This window comes from Rhamphochromis sp. 'chilingali' (genome assembly GCF_963969265.1).
Source record: "Rhamphochromis sp. 'chilingali' genome assembly, chromosome: 18".
Lineage (NCBI taxonomy): Eukaryota > Metazoa > Chordata > Actinopteri > Cichliformes > Cichlidae > Rhamphochromis > Rhamphochromis sp. 'chilingali'.
The window spans coordinates 1,914,875-1,942,500 of NC_137945.1; the positions used below are offsets into that span (position 1 = coordinate 1,914,875).

Here is a 27,626-nt window from a genome sequence, read left to right on the forward strand (position 1 = left end):
TTTCTTTCACAAAGAGTGTGTGTGTTCAAAGAAACTCCTTGGGTCAAGAGGATGTTTTTATTGTAGATAAAAGCTCTTATTTCTTTTAATGCAGCATTATAATGCTGAATTATATTTCAGAGGTTTCAGAAAGGTCAATATATCTCCATGAGAGAAATGCTCTTCTCGTTACGAAGCGTTTCTCTCCTCACTGAAAATCAGATATTGGGAGAATCAGGTTTCACAGTCATTTCTGCAGCATTAAGAAGTCTCAGATTTCATCTGCACAAACCTGCAGTCACCCTGTCCAATTACAAGGTGTGTTTTCTGTCACGGCGGCCTGTGTAATCATTACGCTTAATCAAGATCCTGCAGCTTAAAACCACAACCACCGCTGCACAGTCTCTAATAATGCAGTCATAAATATATTCATGGCAAATATAATTAGGAGGGAATGGAGACAGATGAGCAGAGAGGAGGAGGAACTGATACCAGACAGGGGGAGGAAGAAGAGGAGCGAGGAGGGGAGAGAAACATACAGAAGAGATTAAGGACAAGATGGAAAAGTACTTAATTTTGTCTGTATGCAAATATGCACATTCTTTACAGTTACTTATTAGTTATTAGGTTTTTATAATAAGGTCAGAGAACTTCATATCACACATCTGGACCAGACCGTCAGCACATGCATAAAGAAACGAGGAATCTGAAAGTACAAAGACAACCTTGGACGCGACCTTAACTGAATCTGAAGGAGGCGCCGTGGGAACAGCTGCTGCCCGACTGGGAGCAGTAAGGAGCCGGACCCCCAACCCCACCCGGAGCAGTGTGCACTGCAAAATCAGCTCTTTGGAGTAAAACTGTTGGAGGCCAACAATAAGGAAAAAGGAGGCGTCAGTTTACCACAAACCTAAAGAGTGCCGGAAAACATACGAGGGAGTCGGTGGAGCTGAACCGGCTGAAGCAGCACGAAATCTTACCGAGTCTCCCACCGAGGCATGAAGCTCTCCACCATCAAGGATCCAGCTACCAAACACCACCTCCACCCGAGACGTGAACATGGAAGGTTACCTGTGCGACAGAGGCTACCGTGATGGAGCTCAGGCCATCCATCCATCTATTGATCCATCCCTCCATCAGCATCCATCTATTCAACAACCATCCATTCACCCATCCATCATCCACCCACAGACAAACATGACACTTTTCCAGTTGCCCTTATCTCCAGCCACCAGCATCTGCATCAGGTTCTCTTCCTGGTTGGTCATACAGGAAACACGTCACTCAGGATCCATCCCAGTCAGATTCCTGTCGGTGTCTTTACTCCTGCTGGGTGACCGAGCTCCTCAGCCTATGTCTACGAGGAAGAGAAGCTTCAGAGGAAGCTTTCTGCATCCTGTATCCTTGATCTTATCCTTTCGATCTGCAGCTCGGGAGTTTGGTGTCACCTTGGTGTTCAGACCTCTCTTCACCACAGCAGACAATTAAACCAATCAATCTGGCAATCATCACTTTCACTCTTCCTCCGCTCGTGAGTAAGACCTCCTGAGATACTTGAACCGATCAAACGGAGGCAGCAGCTCATTCCCAGTAAGAGTGGTCCCTGCAGCTTTATCCACCTTCAGACTTGGAAGGTTTCTCATTCCATCCTAAAGCCTTTGCACTCCAAACTACCTCAGCACAACTTGGAGCTCATCGCTCAATAAACCAAGCAAAACCACATCTATGAATGCAAGATGACGAAGCATCGACTGCAAGGCTTCTGAAATAAACGGCACTCTGTGGACAGACCCTTTAAAGGGCTGTTTTACTGCTTTGACAAGCTCCAGGAAAAGACTACAACTGGTTGCAGGCAGAGATGAAAGATAACATCTGGACTTAAACAGCTGCAGGGCAGCCAGATATCATCTTTGGGCTCTCTGGAGATGATGGGTGTTCATCGGTGAATTATCAGTGAATAATGGAGTCCATGCAGTGCGCCTGATGATGCGTCCTGCCTGTCTTAGTAAGAGCTCTGTCCTGTTTTCTTTGTGGAATAAAAGTCGTCAGTCAGGATTTAATCAGTTTCTGCTCATTAAATCAAAACTGCAGGCAGATAGAGACAAGAGGACGAGATGAAAGATCTTCAATCTGACATGAAGAAAAAAGACGCGAGAGGAAAGATGCTGGAGAGTTTTATGAGAAGGAAAACTAGTGAACGAATAAAAGAGGGAGGAAAGATGCAGAGGAGACAGAGATGGGAGGTGAAGGAGGAGCAGGCAGAAGAAAAAGAAACGCAGCGATGAGGAGGAGGAGTGTCGTGAGTCTGATTGATCGCACGCTATCATGAAGTGGAGATTTATTCCAGTGCGGTCCCTCATCCTCTTCGACCCCACGACCCCGCGCTCATTAGCATAGAAACCACGTTCCCCGACTGCTGATTGGACCGGGACCGACGGGACCAGGATGTAAAGGAGGAAGTGTGTTTGCGTGTTGGCGTGCACAGGCGCGGCGTGTACTCGTTCACGCACCCACGGGGGTTCAAGGAGGTTACACATCATCATAATAAGCAGAAACATTTCCAATCAAAGCAGGTAATTCTTCTCCAGCTCGCTGTGCGTCCACCCACCTGTGTGTGTGTGTGTGTGTGTGTGTGTACCCCTGGGTGTGTTTTCCATTAACAGACAGCTATTTGAATGCCACCACTCACAAATGTTTAGAAAAATAGCAGGATTACATCCCGGGCCTCTCCGCCCACTTCTCGCTGAGCGGCTGACCTCAGAAAATGAGTCTGAAAGCCAAATGACGGCCCGAGGCCTCGCCGTTGCTGCCGCCGCCACACAGCTAATTGTTTTTGCAGATTTATGCAAAACAGATAAGAATCCAATCTCTCCCTGTCGGTCGGTGCTGCGTGTTCTTTGAGTTTCTTCACGGACTCGGTGGGACCGATAACAACCTGTTTTCGTGCAGGTGGAGCTGGTTGGTCTGTTGTTTTGCGTCTGTAAACTTTTTGGCAGCTCTGGCTGTTTGATGAAGACCAGAGGAAGAACCCGGTCCTGGTCCTGGTTTAATGAGCTGGGATTTGCAATCTTTCACTCCAGTTTCACTTAACAGCCACCACAGCACCCTGGAAGTGGCGCCAGGAGGTTCAGCGACGCACATTAAAGCAGTGCATGCTCCAGTGCTTTATTTGAGTATTTCCCATTTATGAAACTCCGGAGGAACTCCGTGTCCTCGGGAACACTGTGTGAAATCATAAAACAAAATCCACAAATGGACTCCAAACTGGAGCTTCAACAGTAAATCTCATCGTTCAGCATTTCAACCTTTTTCCTCCGACTGAAGTCCCGAGGGCAACAAGCTTTTACCTTTTAGCTTTTATTAACAACGTCTGATTGGCTGATTACCTTCTCGCTCCATGTGACACGGCGGCCGGTCTAATCCAGTTAAAAGCGCGAGCTGGTATTGATTTCACTGTTTAAATCCTCTTCAGCCACGCGGAGGAGGAGGCGGCTCCGAGGGATTTGAAGCCTTCACATGTGAAACACGGACCTAACAAGATGGGATTAAAGTGGAGACGAGTGTTCCTGAAGGTGGACGCGCCGATCTGAAGCTCGATTCACCGGCAAACCTTCAGCATGAATCGATGACGAGCTTTTATCTTTGCTCTAATGTTGAGTTTGGTCTAATGGAGCAAAGACAGAATTCAGACTGGAGATTTATTCACTTATACAGTGATGGCTACCTCGAGCACTTTACATAGTAAAGATGCTGCAGTCATGATACTGTTCACCTGGTTAACATACAGTAACAAATGTATGAGCTGAGCTGGTGAACCTGGTTGGTGTCTAGGGATGGGTATTGATAAGATTTTCACGATTCCGATTCCATTTTCGATTCTGTTTAACGATTCGATTCTTTATCGATTCTTTTTAAAAGGAGAACACTAAGGTCGATTAGCTTAGAACTTTGTTTCATATCTTCTCTTTGAATAAGATAGAAATTTAGGAGTAACATGGCCTTACAAACCCAACAGTGAGATCTTAAGAGATCCAGCCTACGGCTCTTCAATGGGGTGTCACAGGGTCCCCAGGAAAAAAAATGTAAATGTAAAATAATAAAATAAATATTCTTCTGTAGCAATAACAAAGTGTAACATAAATTATTCTGTAGCAACTACACAAGAATATCCAGTAATGTCCCTGCCTACAATTAAACACATTCACTTACTGAAAATCATCTGCTGTGGCAAATGGGTGCAAGCCTTTGACCACAAACTGAGTCACTGCTCGGTGACATTCGTCTATCCTGGCCTGAAAGGAGACGCTGCCGGCAGACTGCAGCGAGAGCTGCCAGCATCTGAGCCAGACTCTGAAATCTCTACTTTGCAAGTATTGCAAGTTGCCTTGTTGTCTTCCGTTCTCGTAAAGTGTAACCAAACTTTTGAGCGTTTGAGCCGCCGTGTTTCCTGCCAGGTAAATGACGCTCCACAACCTGGTGACGTCATTCCGGGCGACTGGAATCGATAAGAGAATCGTTTGCAAAAATGAAACGTCAAACAATTCCAAGGAAGTGAAACAGTGGGAACCGGTTCTCAACAAGAACCGGGTTTCGATACCCATCCCTATTGGTGTCTGTGGGTTTTTTTCATTTAAACCACCAGTGAAGCCATCGTGTCCAGTTCCTTAACACAGCGGTTCCCAACGGACCGGCCTTTAAGGTGTGGCAGATAAATCCAACAAAATAAAACGACACGACCGAGAAAAAACTGTGATCTTTTGTAAATATAACAATAAACGTGAATTCACTGTGTAATTCTGTAACTTTATTAGCAGCGTCCTCCTGAAATGCACCAACGACATTGAGAGTAACATCCTCCTCTCTGCCCCTTAATGCTCTCAGGTCGCTATGGTAACGTGTAAGCATTTCTTTCAAAATAAGACACACAACTACAACACGAGAGAAAAGACCCAGGTAAACAGAGTTACGATAAAAACCCTGAAAACCATAAATTTTACACCTGAGCCTCAACTCTCACGGCCCGGTACCAAACCACTCGGGTGGTGACCACTGCCTTAACTAACTCTATGCTAAATACCTGCAGACGTCCAAAGGCCCGCCCATCAGCCTGCGTGCCACCCTGTGGTCACTGCTTTAACAGATTCAGGCTGATTGTTTTCATTTCTTCATCTTTGAAACCAGATGTGACATGTGAGGAAGTGCCCTCTGTGACATCATCAGGGACTATAAGTCATGTTTTATCCTCTGGACATGAGGCTTTTATTCTGAAGCAGCCGTTATCTGTGTTTCCTGTTTCCTGCTGTTTTTACCCAGACCCGTGAAATGGTTTAGACTTTGGATGCTTTATTTTATGTCGTTTCTGTGTCTTCAGTCTAAACTCTGTAGCTTAAGAGATGAGCACAGAGCCGGATTCTTCTTCTCCTCGGAGTTAAATCTTGGATGTTTTCCTCCCTCTGGATGAAAATTTTCCGCTCTTTGTTTCTTAAACTGTGGATTTCGATCCTGACGGGGTCATCGATTCTATTTCTGGAAGGTCTGTGCTTCAGAAAGGAAATAGGTTTGTCTCAATTAGTCTCCATCCCAGGGAGAGGAATGCCTTCCCTCTCATCTGGGTCCCAGGCCGGAGCGCCTGAAATCCTCGGGTTTACCCATAATCCTTTATTCCACCGAGCGTTTTGCCCTTCGCTTTGACCTGCCTCGAAGCAGCTGAAGACTTTTGTTCTGAAACGAAAAATCAGCCGTTTGAAAAGCATCTCGAGCGCCGTGACTGACAGGAAGTGGTGACGGCGCGCTGTGAAACTGACAGCGTCGAACTCAGAGATCATTTCAGGTCATTTTAGATATCAAATTCAAATTCAAATTCAAATTTTATTTGTCACGTACACAGTCATACACAGTACGATATGTAGTGAAATGCTTGGACAACTGCTCGTGACCTAAAGAAAACAAAAAAAGGAAAAGGCTATGAATAAGATAGGAAATAAATATGAAAAATTAAAAAGGGTAAATTTAACTATGAAGGAATAAAATATAAATTAAGGTTAAAAATGAAATAACTGTACAACACAAATTAGAATGAAGGGTAAATTTAACTGGGAAGAATAAGATAAAATATATAAATTAAAGTTGAAAATAAAATAACTGTACAACAAAATACACAATATAGAACTATATAAGAATGTATGAAGAAATATAAATAAATATATACACAATAACAGCAGCTGTACAAGTATTAACCGGAAATGAAGAATATAGTGACCAGTGTTGTGCAAAACCAAAGTCCAGAAAGTCCAGTGTGTGTGTAAGAACCATATGTGTGGGTCAGTACTGTGTGGTGGTGTGATTGAGAGACCGTATCGCCTGCGGGAAGAAGCTCCTCCTCAGTCTCTCTGTGTTGGTCTTCAGGGAGCGGAATCGCTTTCCTGACCTCAACAGAGAGAACAGTCTGTTGTTGGGATGGCTGAGGTCCTTCACCATCTTCCTGGCCTTGGTCCAGCACCGCCTGCTGTAGATTGAGTGCAGGTCAGGGAGCTCGGAGCGGATGGTGCGCTCAGCTGACCGCACAACCCTCTGTAGAGCTCGTCTGTCCTGCATGGTGCTGTTCCCGAACCAGGTTAAGATGTTTCCCGTCAGGATGCTCTCTATGGTGCACGAGTAAAAGTTCCTGAGCACCTTGGAGGGCAGTTGGAAGTCTCTCAAGCGTCTGAGGTGGTAGAGACGCTGTCGGGCCTTTTTCACCACGGTGTTGATGTGACAGGACCATGACAGGTCCTGCGTGATCAGAGTGTTTATGTAGAAAACATCAGTATGAACATTTGAACTATTTAATCACGTTGCTCTGAGGTTGTGCTCTAGCTCAGGTTTTCAATAATAATAAATGTCAGACGTTCGATTTATGAAAGAAAAAAACACCTGATGCCAGCTCCGACTGACACACCTGAACAGTCTCATGTTTACAGCTCGCTGCAGTTCCTCTGACGTCCAGCAGGGGCTCCAGCAGCGAGTCCGTCCCTCCACACTGCCATGTTAAAGCCTTACAGCAGAAATAAACATGTTTACACCCTGACAAAAAACTGTTTGGGCCTCTGTGTCTGTTTTACCACTTGATGTTTGGGGGCGTGGCCTCTTGGACTCACCTGTGGTAACTGGATTTCCGGAGCTTGACCCGTGGACCGTGTTCACGTCTGAGCTCCGGCTCTGAGGATTGAAATTCCTGGATTTTATTGGGATGTCTTCCACCCAAACAAACACCTGTGAGAGATTCGGGGCCGGTGCGGTCCACCTCTGACTCTCATCAAATGTGGGAATGTTTTTAGGAGGAACGCTGTTCGTCTCTCCAGCAGAGTTTCACAGACTTGCAGAATCGATATTAAGCAGCACTACAGCTGTTTTGGCTGGCAGCCTGCTCTCCAGTCTCAGAGTGCAGTCCTGCTGCACTCGGTCTCTACCCCCGCTTATTACTGTGCAATCCATGGAAATGTATTTTCAGTTACACTTTTGGCTTACAGCAATTATGGAAGCAACATAATCAAGACAGAGCAATTATTTCTCTGCATTCCTTTTTTGCAGTGCAGCTCTCATTGGCCTCCTGATTTTGTCCTCCTCTAAAGTCTCAAACTCTCTGCTGTCACGAGGAGCAGGTTCAGCTCATAGTCTGCTGACAGGAGGACACTTTGATTAACGAGGACATGAGAAGACGTCCAGAGGTCGAGTTATCGCCTGATTAATCCTGCTCAAACGATGATGACTGTTACTGTTGTATACCACCGTGCTGATTTCCATCCATCCTCCGCTCTGTGAAGATAAACCTGAAGGAGTCTGAGGAGTCGGGCTCAGCTGCCCAAACTCTTGTTGGGCATTTTGTCTACACGTGGCTTAGTTTACACACAGGAGGAGGCGGCCATACCTGCTGAAGTGCTGCAAAGCCACAAACAGCAGCTTTAGTCCATCTGCTGCCTTCAGGGAATCACACAGAGAGACCGGAGGAGAGCTTTCCCCTCCGATCAATGAAGTCTCAAAAATAACTGAGGAAAGAGTGTGTGTGTGTGTGTGTGTGTGTGTGTGTGTGTGTGTGTGTGTGTGTGTGTGTGTGTGTGTGTGTGTGTGTGTGTGTGTGTGAGAGAGAGAGAGCACAGGTGTGTGTTGTAGGCGGTCACATAAGGTTGTAACGATTTATTGACAGCATTAAGTTGAAGTCTTGAATAATAGAGAGGAGTCCACTGAAGTATCTCACACGCGCGCACACACACACACACACACACACACACACACACACACACACACACACACACACACACACACACACACGTATGCCTTCCTGTTATGGTGAGGACCAAACAAAATGTCCTCACAATTCCTGAACCAAAGTATCAGAAAACCTCACAGGCATCACGTGTCCTAACAAACGCCACTGAGAACAAAAACAGGGCAGTCTCACAGACCTGAGACCCCCGAGCAACCACAGGTCACTATAGGGTTAAATTCCCCAACAAGTAGTTGGAAAGGTGGTGCTGCACCAAAAGCTTCCTTGCGGTGTCTTTGGTCCATGTTGGATTGCTCCGGTCGCCCATGGTTTGCATGGAAGTTGCCAACTACTCATGGAGCAGCAGTGAAACTGTGAGAAGTGCCACACAAACTAAAGAACAGAAACCATTCGCTTTGAAAGTAAAGGTTCGGCTTTATGAACCCTGTTGGTCGGAGTGGTAATGAAGACAAGTCTGTTTTTACGTATTGTTGCTGATTGGAGTTTGTGGAAACCACAGCCACTCCAACAATCTGCTCACGACCAACACAATCACAGGAAGGGTTTTGGTGCGGTCCCCTCTGTATGGACGATTTCAGCCGACAGCCTGGGGTCACCAACCAGTCTGCAGTGAGGCCAAAGGAAGTCCTAAGGAAGAAGCTAACTGAACTTTCAGCATAAATATATGGTGTATGGAACAATGAGACATGCTGGGTTTTATAATATACTTTTACATTTCTGTTGGATAAAATTTGCTATTGTGATTCGAGCTGTCAAATCTTTGAGGTTTCTAAGCCTCACAGATCATTTTAACTGGTCAAAATGTCCCCGTTTCTAAAAATACCCTCAGTGCTGGGATCTGTTCTTTCTGTAAATTGAGCGAGACGTGCTCAACGTGATGACAGACCGGCTGCATCGAGTTTGATTTAGGATGGTGTGGTGGTTCATCGGCAGTCCATGTTTTACCTAAAGGTGATGTAGATGGGGTCAGCGTGGCCTCTCTTTGGACGAGGTCAGATGTGTTTGACACATTATTGTAAAGAAGGACTAGAATAGAAATGAGTAATTTTAGGTTTGTGTTTCGTTGCGAGTTTAGAGTTTCAGAGATTGAAGCCTTCGCGTGATTGGATGCATATTTAGACTATAAGTGATCAGTGAGGGTCCTTTGCTTATCTGATGGTGAGCCTTACGTCTTCGTCACTTCTTAAACGTGCAGTTGGGCCGACAGTGGGTGGAATATTTTTGCCATATTAAAAGCCGTAAGACTGCTTTGATAAAAACAGTAGATTTTACCCCAGACGACCCGGGAGCTGGTCTGTTTGGGGTTTTGGTGAGACGCTCCACCAAGTGCTTCTCTTTTGGTCTTAAACTGTTTTATTCATCAGCATTCATTCATTCAGAGATCAGATGAAAGCGAGGTGCTAGACGGAGAAGTGTGATGCTTTTATTTTGTATGTATTTTCCACAGAGCACTTCCTCTGCCTGACTGACTAAAGTGATTCGTTAGCTTGTCTGCTGACGGCTGTTTCCTATGTTCTGTGTTTGTGCAGCGGGGGCGGGGGACAAGCTGGGCTGGGCGTTCGGTCTGGGCCTGGAGAGGCTGGCGATGGTCCTCTACAGCATCCCGGATATCCGGCTGTTCTGGAGTCAGGACGAGCGCTTCCTCAAACAGTTCAGAGTTCAGGACATCCACCAACCCGTCTGCTTCCAGGTAGACACAAACATCACACCTGAGTGGAAGAGGAGCAGATTTTCACACATAAACGCGATCGTGGCTCAAGAGTTGGGAGTTCGCCTTGCAATCGGAAGGTTGCCGGTTCGAGCCCCGGCTCCGACAGTCTCGGTCGTTGTGTCCTTGGGCAAGACACTTCACCTGTTGCCTACTGGTGGTGGTCAGAGGGCCCGGTGGCGCCAGTGTCCGGCAGCCTCGCCTCTGTCAGTGCGCCCCAGGGTGGCTGTGGCTACAATGTAGCTGCCATCACCAGTGTGTGAATGTGTGCGTGAATGGGTGGATGACTGGATGTGTGAAGTGCTTTGGGGTCCTGAGGGACGAGTAAAACGCTTTACAAATACAGGCCATTTACCATCCTGAAGACGGATGAACGTACCGACTGCAGAATGAAAGAGCTAAAGTCTGTCTTCCATCCTTGTCTTCTTTTCTTTCCTGTTCTGTTTACGTGCCTTCCTCTCCTTTGTCCTTTCCTTTCACTTCTTGTTTCCTTTCATTCGTTAATGAAAGCTCCTCCCCTTGCCCTTAATTTGATCTTGTTTCCTTTTGTTTCAGTCCCATTATTTTGCTTTCGTCACCTTATCTTTTCTTCCCTCCTCTCTTCACTGCTCTCCTCGTTTCCCTTCGTCCATTCGTTTCATTTCCATTTTCCTTTGTCCTCTGCTTCCTGTTTACCCTCCGTGCAGTCTTATTGTGTCTCTGCTGTGTTCAGTCATGTCTCTCTTCAGCTACAACACCGTGTCTGTGCTTGTGTGTTCATCACTAACCTGTAATAACTGCTGGCTCGGTTAGTTTACCTTCAGATGCAATAACGAGTCCGAGTCTCTCGTAATAAAAACAATCTTCTACCGTCGTGAATTAATTCACAAATGCAGAAATTAATTTGCCGTTAACAACGTCCTCCTTGTTATACAGCCACCGTTTAAAAAAGCTGCAAACAGACTGTTTCTTATTTGTGGGCCGTGGTGATCGAGAGTCGCACATACTTCCTACCAGCCAATGACAAAGCAGCAGCCCACCTACCTGTAACCACACTTTACACCCTCACTCCGAGTGTGTGTGTGTGTGTGTGTGTGTGTGTGTGTGTGTGTGTGTGTGTGTGTGTGTGTGTGTGTGTGTGTGTGTGTGTGTTCTTGCCTCTTAACCTCATGCATAAAACATTTTGACAGTGGGGGCTCACATCAGCCGGCACCAGTCACTTCCACTGACCCCACCATCATCAACACACACACACACTGTGGGGTGTGTGCAGGTTCACACAGCGGTTACTCCGTCCCCACTAAAGGTGCTCTTTGTCAACTCTCGTCTTCACTAATAAAGAACATTTCAAGTGACTGTTGGAGGGCAAAGAGGAGAAAAGAGAGGAGTAAGATGAAGAGGAGGGATGGTGGGGGTGGACGAGGCAGAAAACAGATGGAGGGAGGAAGCAGAGAATGAGGAATAAATGAGGCGAGAGGTAGGACAGAGGAAAGAAGAGGATAAGAATAGATGCAGAATCTGACTAAATGCAGTTATTTGAATAAAAGATCTTTAGATGTAAAAAAATAAAAGGATTGAGTGAAACGTAAGGTGAGAGAAAGTAGGGGGTGACATTAGTGAGGAAAAATGAGAGACAAAACACAGCTTTAATGGAAAAAATATACTGAAGCGAGTTTGAGGAAGTGATTAAAAAAAGAAATGCTTGAAATAAATAAGAGAAATAAAGTGTGGGGAAAAGGAAAAAGAGGGAAAACAGATTAAAGTGTGTCAGGAAAACAGAGGAAAATGTAAATGACTAAAGAGGCACCAAAGTCTGAGAGGGGAAAGTGGAGGAGGAACGATTAAATGGAAGAAACAAAGTGCTGAAAGATACCTTAGTAAGAATGAAGAGAGTGAGAGGAGACGCTGGAAGGGTGGTTGGTGAAAACAACGACATGAACCAGTGTCACCTTATCCAAACACAGCGTCTTTGAACCGTTTCACAACACGTGTTCATCGCACTCAGCCAACCAATGCTAAACCTTCATTAACCGCTGTCCAATCAAACCACCTGCCTAGCTAGCAAAGAAGTCACCCAACTTCCTTAACATCCGACCAACAAACCAAAAAACTGAACCGAGCAGACAACACCTCCCTCCATTGTACAGCTAATATCTGCCTGTATTTACCCCACCTAACTACCAGCTGACCTACACAATCTTTCTTCCTTGTCAGCCAACCAATCCCATCCCTTCACCAACAATGAGAAAGAGCAGCTGATGACCAACTAACTTCATTACCTACCAACTTACCTTAATACCCAACAAACCAATCAAACACTTGATGAGAAGAACTGCTGCCTTTGAAAGTACAACCTATCGTCACCTACCTGGCAGCCCAATCACGTCCTTACCTTCCTACCACCTGACCCTGATGACCTTTATTTCTAGCGGGCGGACCAATCTTCTACTTTTAGCACCAATGAAACATGCAACGAAAGACCCACTGACCTCTTTATCCGACAGCCACCAAACTAGCAAACAAACAGCCAGTTGATCTGTGAACTACCGCCTTCCAAAGAACAAGTGATGGCTGACATCACGTGCACGGTACTTTCAGAACTTATCTGGACCACTATTTTTTTGTGCTTTTGTGACAGAATCAACAAAGTTTTACTCTTAAGCTGAAGTTTGTCAGCTCACATGGACAAATATTCACTCAGTTTATGTCGTCCTCTGAGTCGGCTGGTAATAATCTCCTTTAGGTTATAATCTTACTTCATTGTCTTTTGATCTGAACAAACTGAAGGAAACGAGAGGAAATAAATTGTAAATAGCAAATGCTTTTGAAACGGCCCACAGTGAGTGCATTCAATAAAGGTTTAACTGTATCTGACAAATTACAATAAACACATAATCAGTGTTGTTAAGCTGAAGACGTGAGGAGTGAGGGAGCGACCCTGCTGTCCTCCTGCTGTCCTCCTCACAGCCCTGTAAGTTTTATTGATAAACTCTGTTTCTCCAGAGGGGCCCGGGGAGCATGGCTCATCTCCTGCCCAGGGTCAGTTCACCTCTCCTGGGCTAAGGCTCTCCACCTCTCCCCCGAAAGCCTTTACTGGCCCCCACATCCACAGGTAATGAACTGTGACCGCCCAGGGCCTAACAGGAAATAGACTCCTTGGGTGTCGGTGTGTATGTTTGTATACGCACACACACAAATGGCTTCAGGGAGCTGTGCAGTGCCACTAAACTATTATAGTGTAAACAGACGGCTCACCTCCCTCCATACGTCTGCACAGTATGGTCAGAAATATGTGGATACTTCTCTCCTCACCTACCACCTGCTGTGCAAAGTCTTTCCCTGACGCTCGACTGAGTATAAAAATATCAAATGAGACTCGTTCTTCTCTCTGTTCTTCTACCAGTTTTACTTCTGTCCTTTACTGAAATATGTATGAATTGTTTATTTAACCCTCGTGTGCAGCGCTTTGTGAAAAGCACTTAATAAATAAATGTTACAACTTTATGAATAGATGAATAAATAAAGTTTGGTTTCCAGTTCATTTATAATTAACTAACACTTACCAAAATCAGCCAATCAGTTACTTATCTGCTTGCCCAACCAGCAACCCAACCAACTAATCTATCTAACCAACCACCTACTTTAAGACGTCACGTTTTCTCAAACCTACCCAGCAAACCAACCAACTTTTACCTGCCAACCAACTGCTCAATAGGCCCCTTTCTTGCTAACCAGCCAACCTTTCATCTACCTACCTTCCTAGTTACCTAACCGAGCAATTGCCTGCCTGTGTAACCAACCATTTACCTACCTGCCTGTCTGTGTAGCTGTCTACACAGCTAACCAGTTGTTGTCTATGTTCCTTGACAACCAGCCATCTACTTTGCAAACCAGCCAACCAACAACTTGTCTTAAACCGCAACAAACAAACTAACCACTAATTGACTTTTTTGTCTAACTAATCACCTACATGTGCAGGCAACTAACCAACCACTACCTAAACCAACAACTTACAGCGAACTGGTGATACCTTTCATCCTGGGTAACAAACCAGAAATCTACCAACCACCAACTGACTGTCCAACCAATGTCAAGCCTTCACTGACAAAAACCCAAACAGCAGCTAACTGATCCATCACTGAACCACCTGCCTTCCTCCTGCAGTTAACTAAAGTAAACTAGTCTTTGATAACATATGAAACAAACTGACCAACCAACTGATCACCTTGCTGTTCTTTACCTCCACCTTTGAATTGAGCTAACTACAGCCCAGTTTCTACAGAACATAACTAAATAACATTAAGTTGGCATGTTTCACTTTTCCTTGTTTTGTTCTGACTTTTGTTTCAAAGGTGGAAAAACCAGTGTCACACAGATTGATGTGTCTCAGTGAATAGCATTAAGATGGAGAGAAAATTAAGAAAATATCATTCAGGAGCAGAAATAACAGCAACTTCTCTCACTCTGTGCAAGTTATTCTGAGCATAATAAACAAGTGACAGATGATAGGAATCTCTCCTTCAGTCTGTCGCTGCATAAAACATCACATTTATTCTGTCGTCCCGATAAAGTTTTAATGTGTTATTGTCTTTGTGTTTTACTCTCTGCTGCACTTTCTCCTCTTTCTTCCTACAGTCGGGCTGTTTCTCTTCTCCACTTTCTGTCACATTTCTTCTTCTGTTATTCATTGGATTCTTTTTTGTTGCTTGAATCTGCACTTTCAGCTCATTTTTATTCACCTCATCTCTCAATCTCTGCAGTTGGTGTGCTGATTACCCCTTCAGTCCTTACATCTTTGTGTTTATGCTTGGTTTACTTTGAAATTCTAATGAGTCTCCAGTCCAAATATCCCATAAATGTACATGTACGAAAACTAATCAATGTGGTGCACAAAGTAAAATTTCAACATCTTTGAGGATCATTAATAACTCATAATGTGTTATTGTGAAATTAAACTATTCTTCAGGGCCTAAACATCAGCCACAAATAACCTCAGCCACGCATCTGCACATAATACATGAATCCAGATGAAGACGTTACAAAACTAAAACCACAGCGAACCAGCAGAAAAACAACAGCGTTATGCCACATTAGCACTCAATCAATTAAACATAAAACTATTACAAATATAATCCATCATGTACTTTGCAACTATTAAGTGGGTACATTAATTATCATTGCATTATTTAGTTAAAATATATTAATGCAGACCAACCAGTTCCCTATGACCTAGCTACCCATCCACCCTCCTAACTACTTACACAACCAGCCTGCCAACCAGTCTCTCTGCTAGCATGGCTAACCAGTTACATACCTGCCAGTCTACCTGTGCAAACAACCAACTGCGTGCCTGTCAATTAAGGACTCACCTACATTCATCTACCACCTTTGCAACCAACCAATCTGTGTACCTGCCAGCATGGCTCATCACTTACATAACTACACAACCAACCAACTCCTTGCCTGCTTGCTTACTTTGATAACTAACCAGTTAAGTACCCACCCATGTAGACACTTAACCAACTACCTAGCTACATACTTGTACGGCTAACTAATTAAGTAATTAATTAACTACCAATCTAAACAACCAATTCCTTTCCTTTGCTTTACTACACAACCAACTAATTGCTTTCCCACCCACCTATGTACATGACTAACCAAACATGTGATTACCAGCCTATGCAATAAACCAGTTCCCTACCTTCCTGTTTGGGTAATCAATTACTCACCTACACGACTAAATAATTGCCTGCCTAGATAACTAACCACTATTTAATGAACCAATCAAGTGCCCACCTACCTAGATGCTCATTCAACCACCTACCTACTTACCTCCATGGCTAATCAGTTACTTACCTATCGACACGATGAACCAATCGTGTGCCTAGCTCTGTTTTTCAGGGACTTTTTTGTAAAGAGAAATTATCAGTTAATATTTCCACCATTGCTTACAGTGAACATTTTTAAGTTGAGCTGTCAGTCATTGTTGTTTTATACGTTTGTTTTTCAGACGCTCAGTAAGTACCCACCTCTCCATAACGACATCTCCTTCTGGCTGCCGAACGGCAAAGAGAGCGAGGCAGGCAGAGAGAGCTTCACAGAGAACGACTTCTACGAGCTGGTGCGCTCCATCGGAGGAGACCTGGTGGAGAAAGTGTCTCTCGTGGACAATTTCACACACCCAAAGTAAGAAAACCCACTGAGGGTCAGTAAATGGCTCTTTTTGCACAGGTCATTATGATGCTAAATTCCCTCCTCCTGCTCAGAGTGCTGCTGGTACACCCTGTGATTAAGCAAACATCAGCGACGGTTGAGGTGACTGTCTTTATTGATATCCCAGGTTGAGAGTGATTAACAAGCTGTTTGGTTGTGAGGGACCAGGAGCTTCGATGAACTCAGTGCTTGTCTTGCTTTGGTTCATTTGTGATATAACAAATATTTGAGGGTATTTGCTGGTGGAGCAGATCTGTATTTACCACAGATAGACTATCAAAGAATTACTATGCCATTATTGATATGCCATTTTAGCATTAAAGCCTCTTACTGTGATGCTAGCTCTGAGCTTTAGTCGGGTTTCTAAGCTAGCTAGCATCAAGAGCTGCAGTCCACTCTGAGTTTAGTAGCACCTTATATAATAATTCAATTCAATTTTATTTATATAGCGCCAAATCACAACAAAAGTCGTCTCAAGGCGCTTCATAGGTACAGAGAAAAACCCAACAATCATATGACCCCCTATGAGCAAGCAGTTTGGCGACAGTGGGAAGGAAAAACTCCCTTTTAACAGGAAGAAACCTCCAGCAGAACCAGGCTCAGGGAGGGGCGGGGCCATCTGCTGTGATTGGTTGGGGTAAGAGAAGGAAGACGGGATAAAGACATGCTGTGGAAGAGAGACAGAGGTTAATAACAGATATGATTCAGTGCAGAGAGGTCTGTTAATACATAGTGAGCGAGAAAGGTGACTGGAAAGGAAAATAATAATACTTTAAAACTCAAAGGAGTGCAAAAGGTGCTTTTAACTGCACATCTCTTATCATGAAATGGACAAAATACATCAAGCAAACAGCATCCTGCCACTTCTTGCTGTGGTTGTAGTCCAGTTATTTTTATGCTAACTGCTAGCTGGCTAATGCATCATGTTAGCATTGTGCTAAAAGTGCAAACCAATAAGTGGGTAGTTCCTATTCACTGTTCATTCATCTTTAACTGCCTATCCAATTCAGCGGGCTGGAGCCTATCGCAGCGATCACATGGTACGAGATGAGGTTACACCTGGACAGGTTCACGCTCATATTCACACCTACAGCCCAGACAAAGGGCTTACCACTGCACCGCTGTGCTGCTCCCATAGACTCTGTTACATGGAACTGATGCAGGTGACGCTAAGGCAGAAGTGCTTCAAACCTGCATTGCATTTACTGGCCAGCAGGGTGCGAATGTACAAACATGCATGGAAAAATAGCCCTAACTTTATGACCTCATGATGAGTTCATGGTCACAGCCATGAGTTTGTGCTCTTTGTGAATCCAAAGCCAAGTTCATTTTTTAAATTTGGTCCCATTAGAGTGAAATGAGTCATATCTGCCCATCACTCATCACGGCCTTTTCAAAACACTCAGAAGCCACTAACCAATGGGCTACATCTTTTATTTACAGTCTGTGGAGTTACTCTCAGAACCTGCACGGCGTGGCCCAGAGGGACTATAGAGCCTCTACACCGCAGAGGCTTAGAGTCAGCAGTAAAGTACTTAAAGTAAATATAGGATCAGAAACCAATGATGAAAAAACAAAAACTGCAGGAAAACAAAACAGAAAATAAAAAGGAAAAAGTAACAAAAGCAGAGAAACAGGAGCAAAGGTCATCCTCTCTGTGGTGCTGCTGAAGGCCGGTGACTGATGGCAGAGTCATCGGTTCCACACACACACACACACACACACACACACACACACACACACACACACACACACACACAACAACACCTTGTTGTTGAATTGTGCTATACAAATAAATTTGCCTTGCCTACACTCACACACACACACACAAACTCGCACACACACACACACACAAACTCGCACACACACAAACTCACACACACACAAACTCGCGCACACACACACAAACTCGCACACACACAAACTCACACACACACACAAACTCGCGCACACACAAACTCACACACACACAAACTCACACACACACACAAACTCGCACACACACAAACTCTCACACACACACAAACTCACACACACACAAACTCGCACACACACAAACTCACACACACACAAACTCGCACGCACACAAACTCACACGCACACACACAAACTCGCACGCACACACACAAACTCGCACGCACACACACAAACTCGCACACACACAAACTCGCACACACACAAACTCGCACACACACAAACTCACACACACACACACAAACTCACACACACACAAACTCGCACACACACACAAACTCGCACACACACAAACTCGCACACACACACACAAACTCGCACACACACACACACAAACTCGCACACACACACACAAACTCGCACACACACAAAATCACACACACACAAACTCACACACACACACACACACAAACTCGCACACACACACACAAACTCACACACACACAAACTCACACAAACTCGCACACACACACACAAACTCGCACACACACACACAAACTCGCACACACACACACACAAACGCACACACACACACACAAACTCACACACACACACAAACTCGCACACACACAAAGTCGCACACACACACACAAACTCGCACACACACAAACTCACACACACACACACACACACGCACACACACACAAACTCGCACACACACACAAACTCACACACACACAAACTCGCACACACACACACACAAACTCGCTCGCACACACACAAACTCACACACACACACAAACGCACACACACACACACAAACGCACACACACACACACACACAAACTCACACACACTCGCACACACAAACTCGCTCGCACACACACAAACTCACACACACACACAAACTCACACACACACACAAACTCACACACACACACAAACTCACACACACACACAAACTCGCACACACACAAACTCGCACACACAAACTCGCTCGCACACACACAAACTCACACACACACACAAACGCACACACACACACACAAACTCGCGCACACACACACAAACTCGCACACACACAAACTCACACACACACAAACTCGCTCGCACACACACAAACTCACACACACACACACACACAAACTCACACACACACAAACTCGCTCGCACACACACAAACTCACACACACACACAAACGCACACACACACACACAAACGCACACACACACACACACACAAACTCACACACACTCGCACACACAAACTCGCTCGCACACACACAAACTCACACACACACACAAACTCACACACACACACAAACTCGCACACACACAAACTCGCACACACAAACTCGCTCGCACACACACAAACTCACACACACACACAAACGCACACACACACACACAAACTCGCGCACACACACACAAACTCGCACACACACAAACTCACACACACACACAAACTCGCGCACACACAAACTCACGCACACACAAACTCACGCACACACAAACTCACACACACACACAAACTCGCACACACACAAACTCGCACACACACAAACTCTCACACACACACAAACTCACACACACAAACTCGCACACACACAAACTCACACGCACACAAACTCGCACGCACACAAACTCACACACACACACACACAAACACGCACACACACAAACTCGCACACACACACACACAAACTCGCACACACACACACAAACTCGCACACACAAACTCGCACACACACACACAAACTCGCTCGCACACACACAAACTCACACACACAAACTCACACACACACACACAAACTCGCACACACACACAAACTCGCACACACACACACACAAACTCACACACACACAAACTCGCACACACACAAACTCACACGCACACAAACTCGCACGCACACACACAAACTCGCACACACACACACACAAACTCGCACACACACACAAACTCGCACACACACACAAACTCGCACACACACACAAACTCGCACACACTCGCACACACAAACTCGCTCGCACACACACAAACTCACACACACACACAAACTCACACACACACACAAACTCACACACACACACAAACTCGCTCGCACACACACAAACTCGCACACACAAACTCGCTCGCACACACACAAACTCACACACACACACAAACGCACACACACACACACAAACTCGCGCACACACACACAAACTCGCACACACACAAACTCACACACACACAAACTCGCTCGCACACACACAAACTCACACACACACACAAACGCACACACACACACACAAACGCACACACACACACACACACAAACTCACACACACTCGCACACACAAACTCGCTCGCACACACACAAACTCACACACACACACAAACTCACACACACACACAAACTCGCACACACACAAACTCGCACACACAAACTCGCTCGCACACACACAAACTCACACACACACACAAACGCACACACACACACACAAACTCGCGCACACACACACAAACTCGCACACACACAAACTCACACACACACACAAACTCGCGCACACACAAACTCACGCACACACAAACTCACGCACACACAAACTCACACACACACACAAACTCGCACACACACAAACTCGCACACACACAAACTCTCACACACACACAAACTCACACACACAAACTCGCACACACACAAACTCACACGCACACAAACTCGCACGCACACAAACTCACACACACACACACACAAACACGCACACACACAAACTCGCACACACACACACACAAACTCGCACACACACACACAAACTCGCACACACAAACTCGCACACACACACACAAACTCGCACACACAAACTCGCACACACACAAACTCGCACACACACACACACAAACTCGCACACACACACACAAACTCGCACACACAAACTCGCACACACACACACAAACTCACACACACAAACTCGCACACACACAAACTCACACGCACACAAACTCGCACGCACACAAACTCACACACACACACACACAAACACGCACACACACAAACTCGCACACACACACACACAAACTCGCACACACACACACAAACTCGCACACACAAACTCGCACACACACACACAAACTCACACACACAAACTCACACACACACACACAAACTCGCACACACACACAAACTCGCACACACACACACACAAACTCACACACACACAAACTCGCACACACACAAACTCACACGCACACAAACTCGCACGCACACACACAAACTCGCACACACACACACACAAACTCGCACACACACACAAACTCGCACACACACACAAACTCGCACACACACACAAACTCACACACACACTCACACACACACACACACAAACTCGCACACACACAAACTCGCACACACACAAACTCGCACACACACACACAAACACACACACACAAACTCGCACACACAAACTCACACACACACACACAAACTCGCACACACACACACAAACTCGCACACACACAAACTCGCACACACGCACACAAACACGCACACACGCACACACACACACAAACTCGCACACACACACACAAACTCGCACACACACAAACTCGCACACACGCACACACACACACAAACTCGCACACACACAAACTCGCACACACACAAACTCGCACACACACAAACTCGCACACACACACACAAACTCGCACACACACCTATTTGTACTGTAAAAAGTGCCTGTTTACTCTAAATGACAATGATAATCAATACACACACACACATACACACACACACAGCTGTCCTTGGCGTGCACCTTCGAGTCTGCAGTGCCTGCTGTTGACATCTCATTTTTTAGGAAGTACGACTGTGTGTGTGTGTGTGTGTGTGTGTGTGTGTGTGTGTGTGTGTGTGTAAAGGGCAGCAGTGGGAGGTTGGTACCTTATGGCTGAGAACTCCTAATCCACATCACTGTAACTAACACACACACACACACACACACACACACCAACACACGCTCGCCCGATCTTGTGTTGGAGTGTGTGCAGCGAGGGCCCTGCAGTGCGTAAAAATGTCCTACACTATTCATCTTTCAGCATTTTAATGTCTTTTAAATAGCGACCTTTTCCCCCACAGAGCGCACACACACACACACACACCCACCCACACACACACACCCACCCACACACACACACACACCCACCCACACACACACACACACACCCACCCACACACACACACACACACCCACACACACACACCCACACACACGCACCCACCCACACACACACACACACACAAACTCACACACACACACACACACAAACTCACACACACACACACACACAAACTCACACGCACACACACAAACTCACACACACACACAAACGCACACACCTGCAAAAAAAAGTTCGGTCACATTTACTGTTAAAATTTCAGTATGACTTCTGGAAATTAGCTTCAGTGGCTAAGCTATCGATAAACTTACGCTATCGGACCTAGTGGTCGATTTGTGCCCCATTGAAACCCATTATAAACGCTATTTTTCACGGCAAAAAAATTACGGTCAAATCGATCGTGATCGGTAATGCTTCCGCTTCCGCTTGCAGTACTGGCCTTAGAGTTGTAATTTTTTTATTTGTCCACCGGGTGGCGCCCTTGCTCCACATTTGACCCGGGGCTGGAAAACAGCGGGCTGCTTAAAGAGACCTGCGGGGAATGAAGCGTCATTTCCGGCGTGCTGCAGCGGCTTCGCCCGCTGATCGGGCGGGACAATTTTCGGCCCCAGGACCGTTTGAGGTTGGATTTTTTTTTTTAATCAACAGGAAATGACGTATTTGTTGTGACGTGGTACCCGATGTGTGTGTTGGAAAAAGGGATCCGACGCAACATGCCCCGGTCATCGTCGCGAGTCAACCCGGGAGCATGCACCGATTCCGGCCTAGAGGAGGAGCATTTGCCGCCTGGAGACCATTTTCTGGTCCGGAAAAAAAAAATAAAAGGCGATCGAAATGAAGGTTGGTGCCAATCTTTAGTCCATCTAAAGGCCTAATTATAATAACAATCAAATATTACTTCAAATGTTTTGTTCGTTTTGTTTCGGGGGGCTAAAAAAAACGGTGCGCACATGTAATTAAACTGCGATTAAAAGGGTTAAAACCCCCGAAATATAATTAAAACTTTACATGGATAGTTCAGGGAGAAGTAGTTTTAAAAGATTGGCTAATTTAAAGTGGAATAAAATATTAATATATAAATTTTTTATAGCACTTTTTGGGCGTGGTCGATTTGTGGCTCTAGGTCCGATAGCGTATGCATTTTTCTAAGATCCTCCAGGGGTTAAATAATCCAGAAAATGAAGGTGTAGCACACAAGTCAAGGATTTTCTAGAGAAAAGCTTTTATTTTGAAGGAGCTGGGGCTCCTGTGTGGGACAGGCAGATAAAGTGAGTCAGAGTGAGGCTGGGAGACAAAGGGAGCGAGCGGCAGGAAGAGGTTTTGGGGGAAAACAGGTGCAATGCAGGTGTTTTATGCAGCACTAATCAACGAGCTGATAACTGCAATTAAGAGCGAGAAACTTTCCCTCCACCATCATCGTCATCATCATCATCATTAGGCTGCGAGGCCGGCGACCACAGCGTCTACGGGTGGAGGCGGGAGACACGAGTGTGAGCCATCAGCAGAGAAAATGACAGCGTGTGGGGGAGAGGGGGGAGGTTAGGGAGGAGGAAAGGTGCAATGCAGGTGTTTCGTGCAGCACTAATTTAAGGAGACAATCCAAAAGTATGTGGCCAGCGGCTTTACCGCCCGACGTTTAAAAACCACCAGGAAGGACTCGGACATTTCCCTCCAGTGGGTGTTTATAGTTTATAATAATTACAGCTCACTGGTGAGAGATAGAAACATTTAAATTAGTTTAAACGATCAGCTGATTTTCCATTTAAAGAAATTTGATTGGTAGTGATTTAAAAACTGTTTCAGGGTTTTACCTCCAATGATGCAGATTTCAGACAAACACGTTCATCGGTGTGTCATTGTAGGTCACACAGTCCACGGTTGGACTTTTCCAGTATGATTGATGTACTCTGAATACCAAACACATCGGCTTCCTGGTGTCACATGATGCTACCACATGTCATCTTCTCAGCCTCTGCACGCCGTCAGGATGTGAGTGACGCTGCACAGACTGACCAACACAGCTGCCGAGCCTGACGATGATTGGATGAATCTGCTGCTCAGATGTTTCTCACATCATTAGATGGATACGGGATCATTTCCATATTTCAACATCCACAAACAACTTTTGTGCCTTTGTTTAAGTTCAGCCATCAAAAACACCTGAAGTCTGTCTGCACCCTCAGCCCTCACACCTGTACAGGTGCATTAATGACACTGATGATCAAAGCACTGCAGGTGTGTGTGAATGGATAGAACGATGTCTCAGAAGAGGGAAAAGCTAAATCTGGATGCAAAGGTGGAAAAACCGAGCCGTCAGATTAATCCTGTTTGCTCCCAGACGTTCGGTGATTTATTGAGCTTTTATTCTTTTCCCAGAGTAAAGTCTCCGAAAGACAAACTGAACATTTATTCCGTGTTAACGTATTCACCCTTTCCAACCCCGACTCCCTCCCTCTCTGCTCTCCCTGCTGTGACAGATCGCTCGGCTGTCATTAGTCAGCATATTAAATTTTGCTAACAGCCCGAACTGGATCCAGAAAAAGTGATGAAGAAGCCGAGACTGTTCTCGTCAAAAACACGAACCGGCCGTCAGAGACTCGCTTTAACCCCGCCGTGCCGCCGTCTCCGCCTGCCTCACCTCAAACCAATCGGCGTTTAAAAAGTGCCCCCGCTGATCGATGCTCAGCTGTCGCAGTGATTTACAATAAATGTGTGTGACGCTGAGCTGACAGGGCCGACTCTCCCAGGAGGAGCTTTACCTTTACTGACTCTATATTTACAAGAGGAGCAGACACTGATCAGCAGCTACGCTGAACCCACCTGAGCACACTTCACACATGTTTATAGGAGCGTATGAACGTTGAAGATGACAGAAAGGCTGGTTGTGCATCACAGATGTGAGAGGATAAACCCTTGCAGGATATTCCAGTGTGAGGATATGAACACACATCCTTTCATTATTAGACTTAAAGTGCTGTTTAATGCTCCTAATATTTAAAATATTGCATTAGTAATTAATAATTCTGTTGTACACACTAAATGCAAATATTTATTTATCTGTCTTTGCTTCACAACAACATTGGTCTGAAGCTTTTTATAGATTTTAAAGGAAAGACCTCACAATGTCAAAGAGAAGATCCCAACATCATACAATCATTGGGGAGGAAGAACTCCCGTTTAATAGGAAGAAACCAGAGACGGGTACTGGAGGCCAAGGTAATGCCATCCAGAGTAAGAATCTGGTTAGATACCATATTTCTAAGCTTTTCAGGGCCGAGTACAATAACCTCAGTTTGATCTGAATTAAGAAGCAGAAAGTTAGCGGCCATCCAGGTCTTTATGTCTTTAAGACATTCCTGCAGTTTAACTCATTGGTGTGTGTTATCTGGCTTCATGGACAGATAGAGCTGGGTGTCATCTGCATAGCAGTGTAAATGTATGCTATGTCTTCTAATGATGCTGCCTAAGGGAAGCATGTATAATGTAAACAGAATTGGTCCTAGCACTGAACCCTGTGGAACTCCATAATTAACCTCAGTGTGTGAAGAGGACTCTCCATTTACATGCACAAACTGGAGTCTATTAGATAGATATGATTTTTAAACTTTGTGTTTATTTTGTAGAAATGCAGAAATGAGTGTAAGATTAAAATGATAAATTAATAAAATTAAAACTTAAATAGGAACGTTAATAAATGGGTGGGAAAAAAAACCTGCGATAGGTGAAATCCGCAAAGTAGCCAACTTTATTTTTTACAATTATATAGATGTTTTAAGGCAGTTAAAGCCCTCACTACACTTTATACACTCCCCTCAGACAGGCGTGAACACTTTCACACTTTTCTCTCTTGTTTAAACACAAAGTTCAAACCTTCGTAGAAAAATAAGTCCAGTATCAGAGAATGAAACCAAAGACACCCGCAGGTGACGACGTGTCATCCACACTGTTGTGTTTGTTGGGGAGAAACTTACAAACATACAGCACGTCAGAGTCACACTGCTGGGATCAAAGATTTATGTAAATTTGACAAGCTGAACGCATTTCACATTCATGCACAAAAACAATCAGCGAGGCCGCGACAGGTGAAGCGTGTCATAGCGAGGGACCACTGTATTTATTATTTTTATTTTAAATTTAAAATTCAGTCTCGTAGTCGGGGATCGGTCTGACAGGGCCTCCCTCCCGGCCGCCACCCGGCACACTTTGCACCGACCCCTGCGTCGCCTCCTGTGGGTGGTGGGCCTAGAGGAGGACGGACTCATGCCCCTTTTTCAGGCTGAGCCCCATGGACCAAGACACGGCCACCAGACGCTCTCGGGCACCCTACCCAGGGCGGGGTCTCGATAACCCCCGATAGCGGTCTTTTGAACCGCTCTTTGTCTGGTCCCTCACCCAGGACCAGTTTGCCTTTGGAGACCCCGCCCCCCAACAACATAACCCCCGGGACACAAACCCGTCCACCACGAAAGGTAGAGATTCTCAGAGCGGTTAGAATTTAAAATGTAAATATTAATTTACGCCACATTTTCTATACTAAGTCCTTGGATCCTGAGGTTTGATGTCAGCTTCTATTTGTTTGTATTACACAAAGAACCTGCAAACACTTATGGATTCATTATTGATCATTGCTGTGGATGTTTAATCATCACTTAGGTGCTCGTGCTTTTGCTAAGTACTTTTGAAATCGGGGGAAAGTGCAGTCTGCTGTTCAAAGTCTGACTTCATAAGTGGCCACTGCAGTCTGGACGAGTGTTGATGTGAGACTCATCTCCAAACAAACCATAATGTGCATTATGGCTGCAAATTGATCTAAAACCCACTAAAGCTGCCGGAAACTGCAGCCTCTCAAATATATTTCTCCTCCAAAGTTAATCGAATGAGAGAGCGAGGGGAGAGGAAACAGAGCTCTCTCTCTCCTGCACCATAAACGTCTCGTGTAGTAGCAAATCAAAGCTGATGGCTCGCTATCATCCCCCACAAATCTGCATTTATCCGCCGGTAACACTGTCAGCCGCGACCGGGCCGGGACCAATTCGATAAGCCGACAGAGCTGTCAGTCAAGTTGACAGTCCCCTCCCCCTCCACACTCAGGGGAGAGAGGGAGAGGAGGCGGGTGAGGTGAAGATTGACTGTGGTAGTTTAGACAGATGCTGTGGAGTAATCTCCTGCTTTAGTCGGAGCAGCAGCACTCTCCCCATCATTGTCTCAGCAGGCTCAGCCGGGAATTCCAGCATCCTTTTCCCCAAAGGACACTTCCTAGTTCCTCCTGATGATGATGATGATGTTGCACTTGACTGGAAAACCCTGATCAGCCCTGTGAAGGATGTCTCTGCTCTGAGCTCACACACCCTGCAGAGGAAACGTGTTTGACTGTTTGTATCCATGACTCGCTCCAGAGTTTGTGTCCACAGGTG

General features: G+C 45.4%; 1 protein-coding gene across 1 annotated transcript in view; it reads left to right on the plus strand.

Moving 5' to 3' along the window:
- fars2 (phenylalanyl-tRNA synthetase 2, mitochondrial) overlaps positions 1 to 27,626 on the plus strand; it is a 137,174-nt gene that overhangs the window by 80,190 nt on the left and 29,358 nt on the right. The window contains exons 8-9 of the mRNA XM_080864793.1: positions 9,772 to 9,932; positions 15,940 to 16,115. Coding sequence (XP_080720919.1) covers positions 9,772 to 9,932; positions 15,940 to 16,115 — 337 coding nt within the window. The remainder of the gene's footprint in view (positions 1 to 9,771; positions 9,933 to 15,939; positions 16,116 to 27,626) is intronic.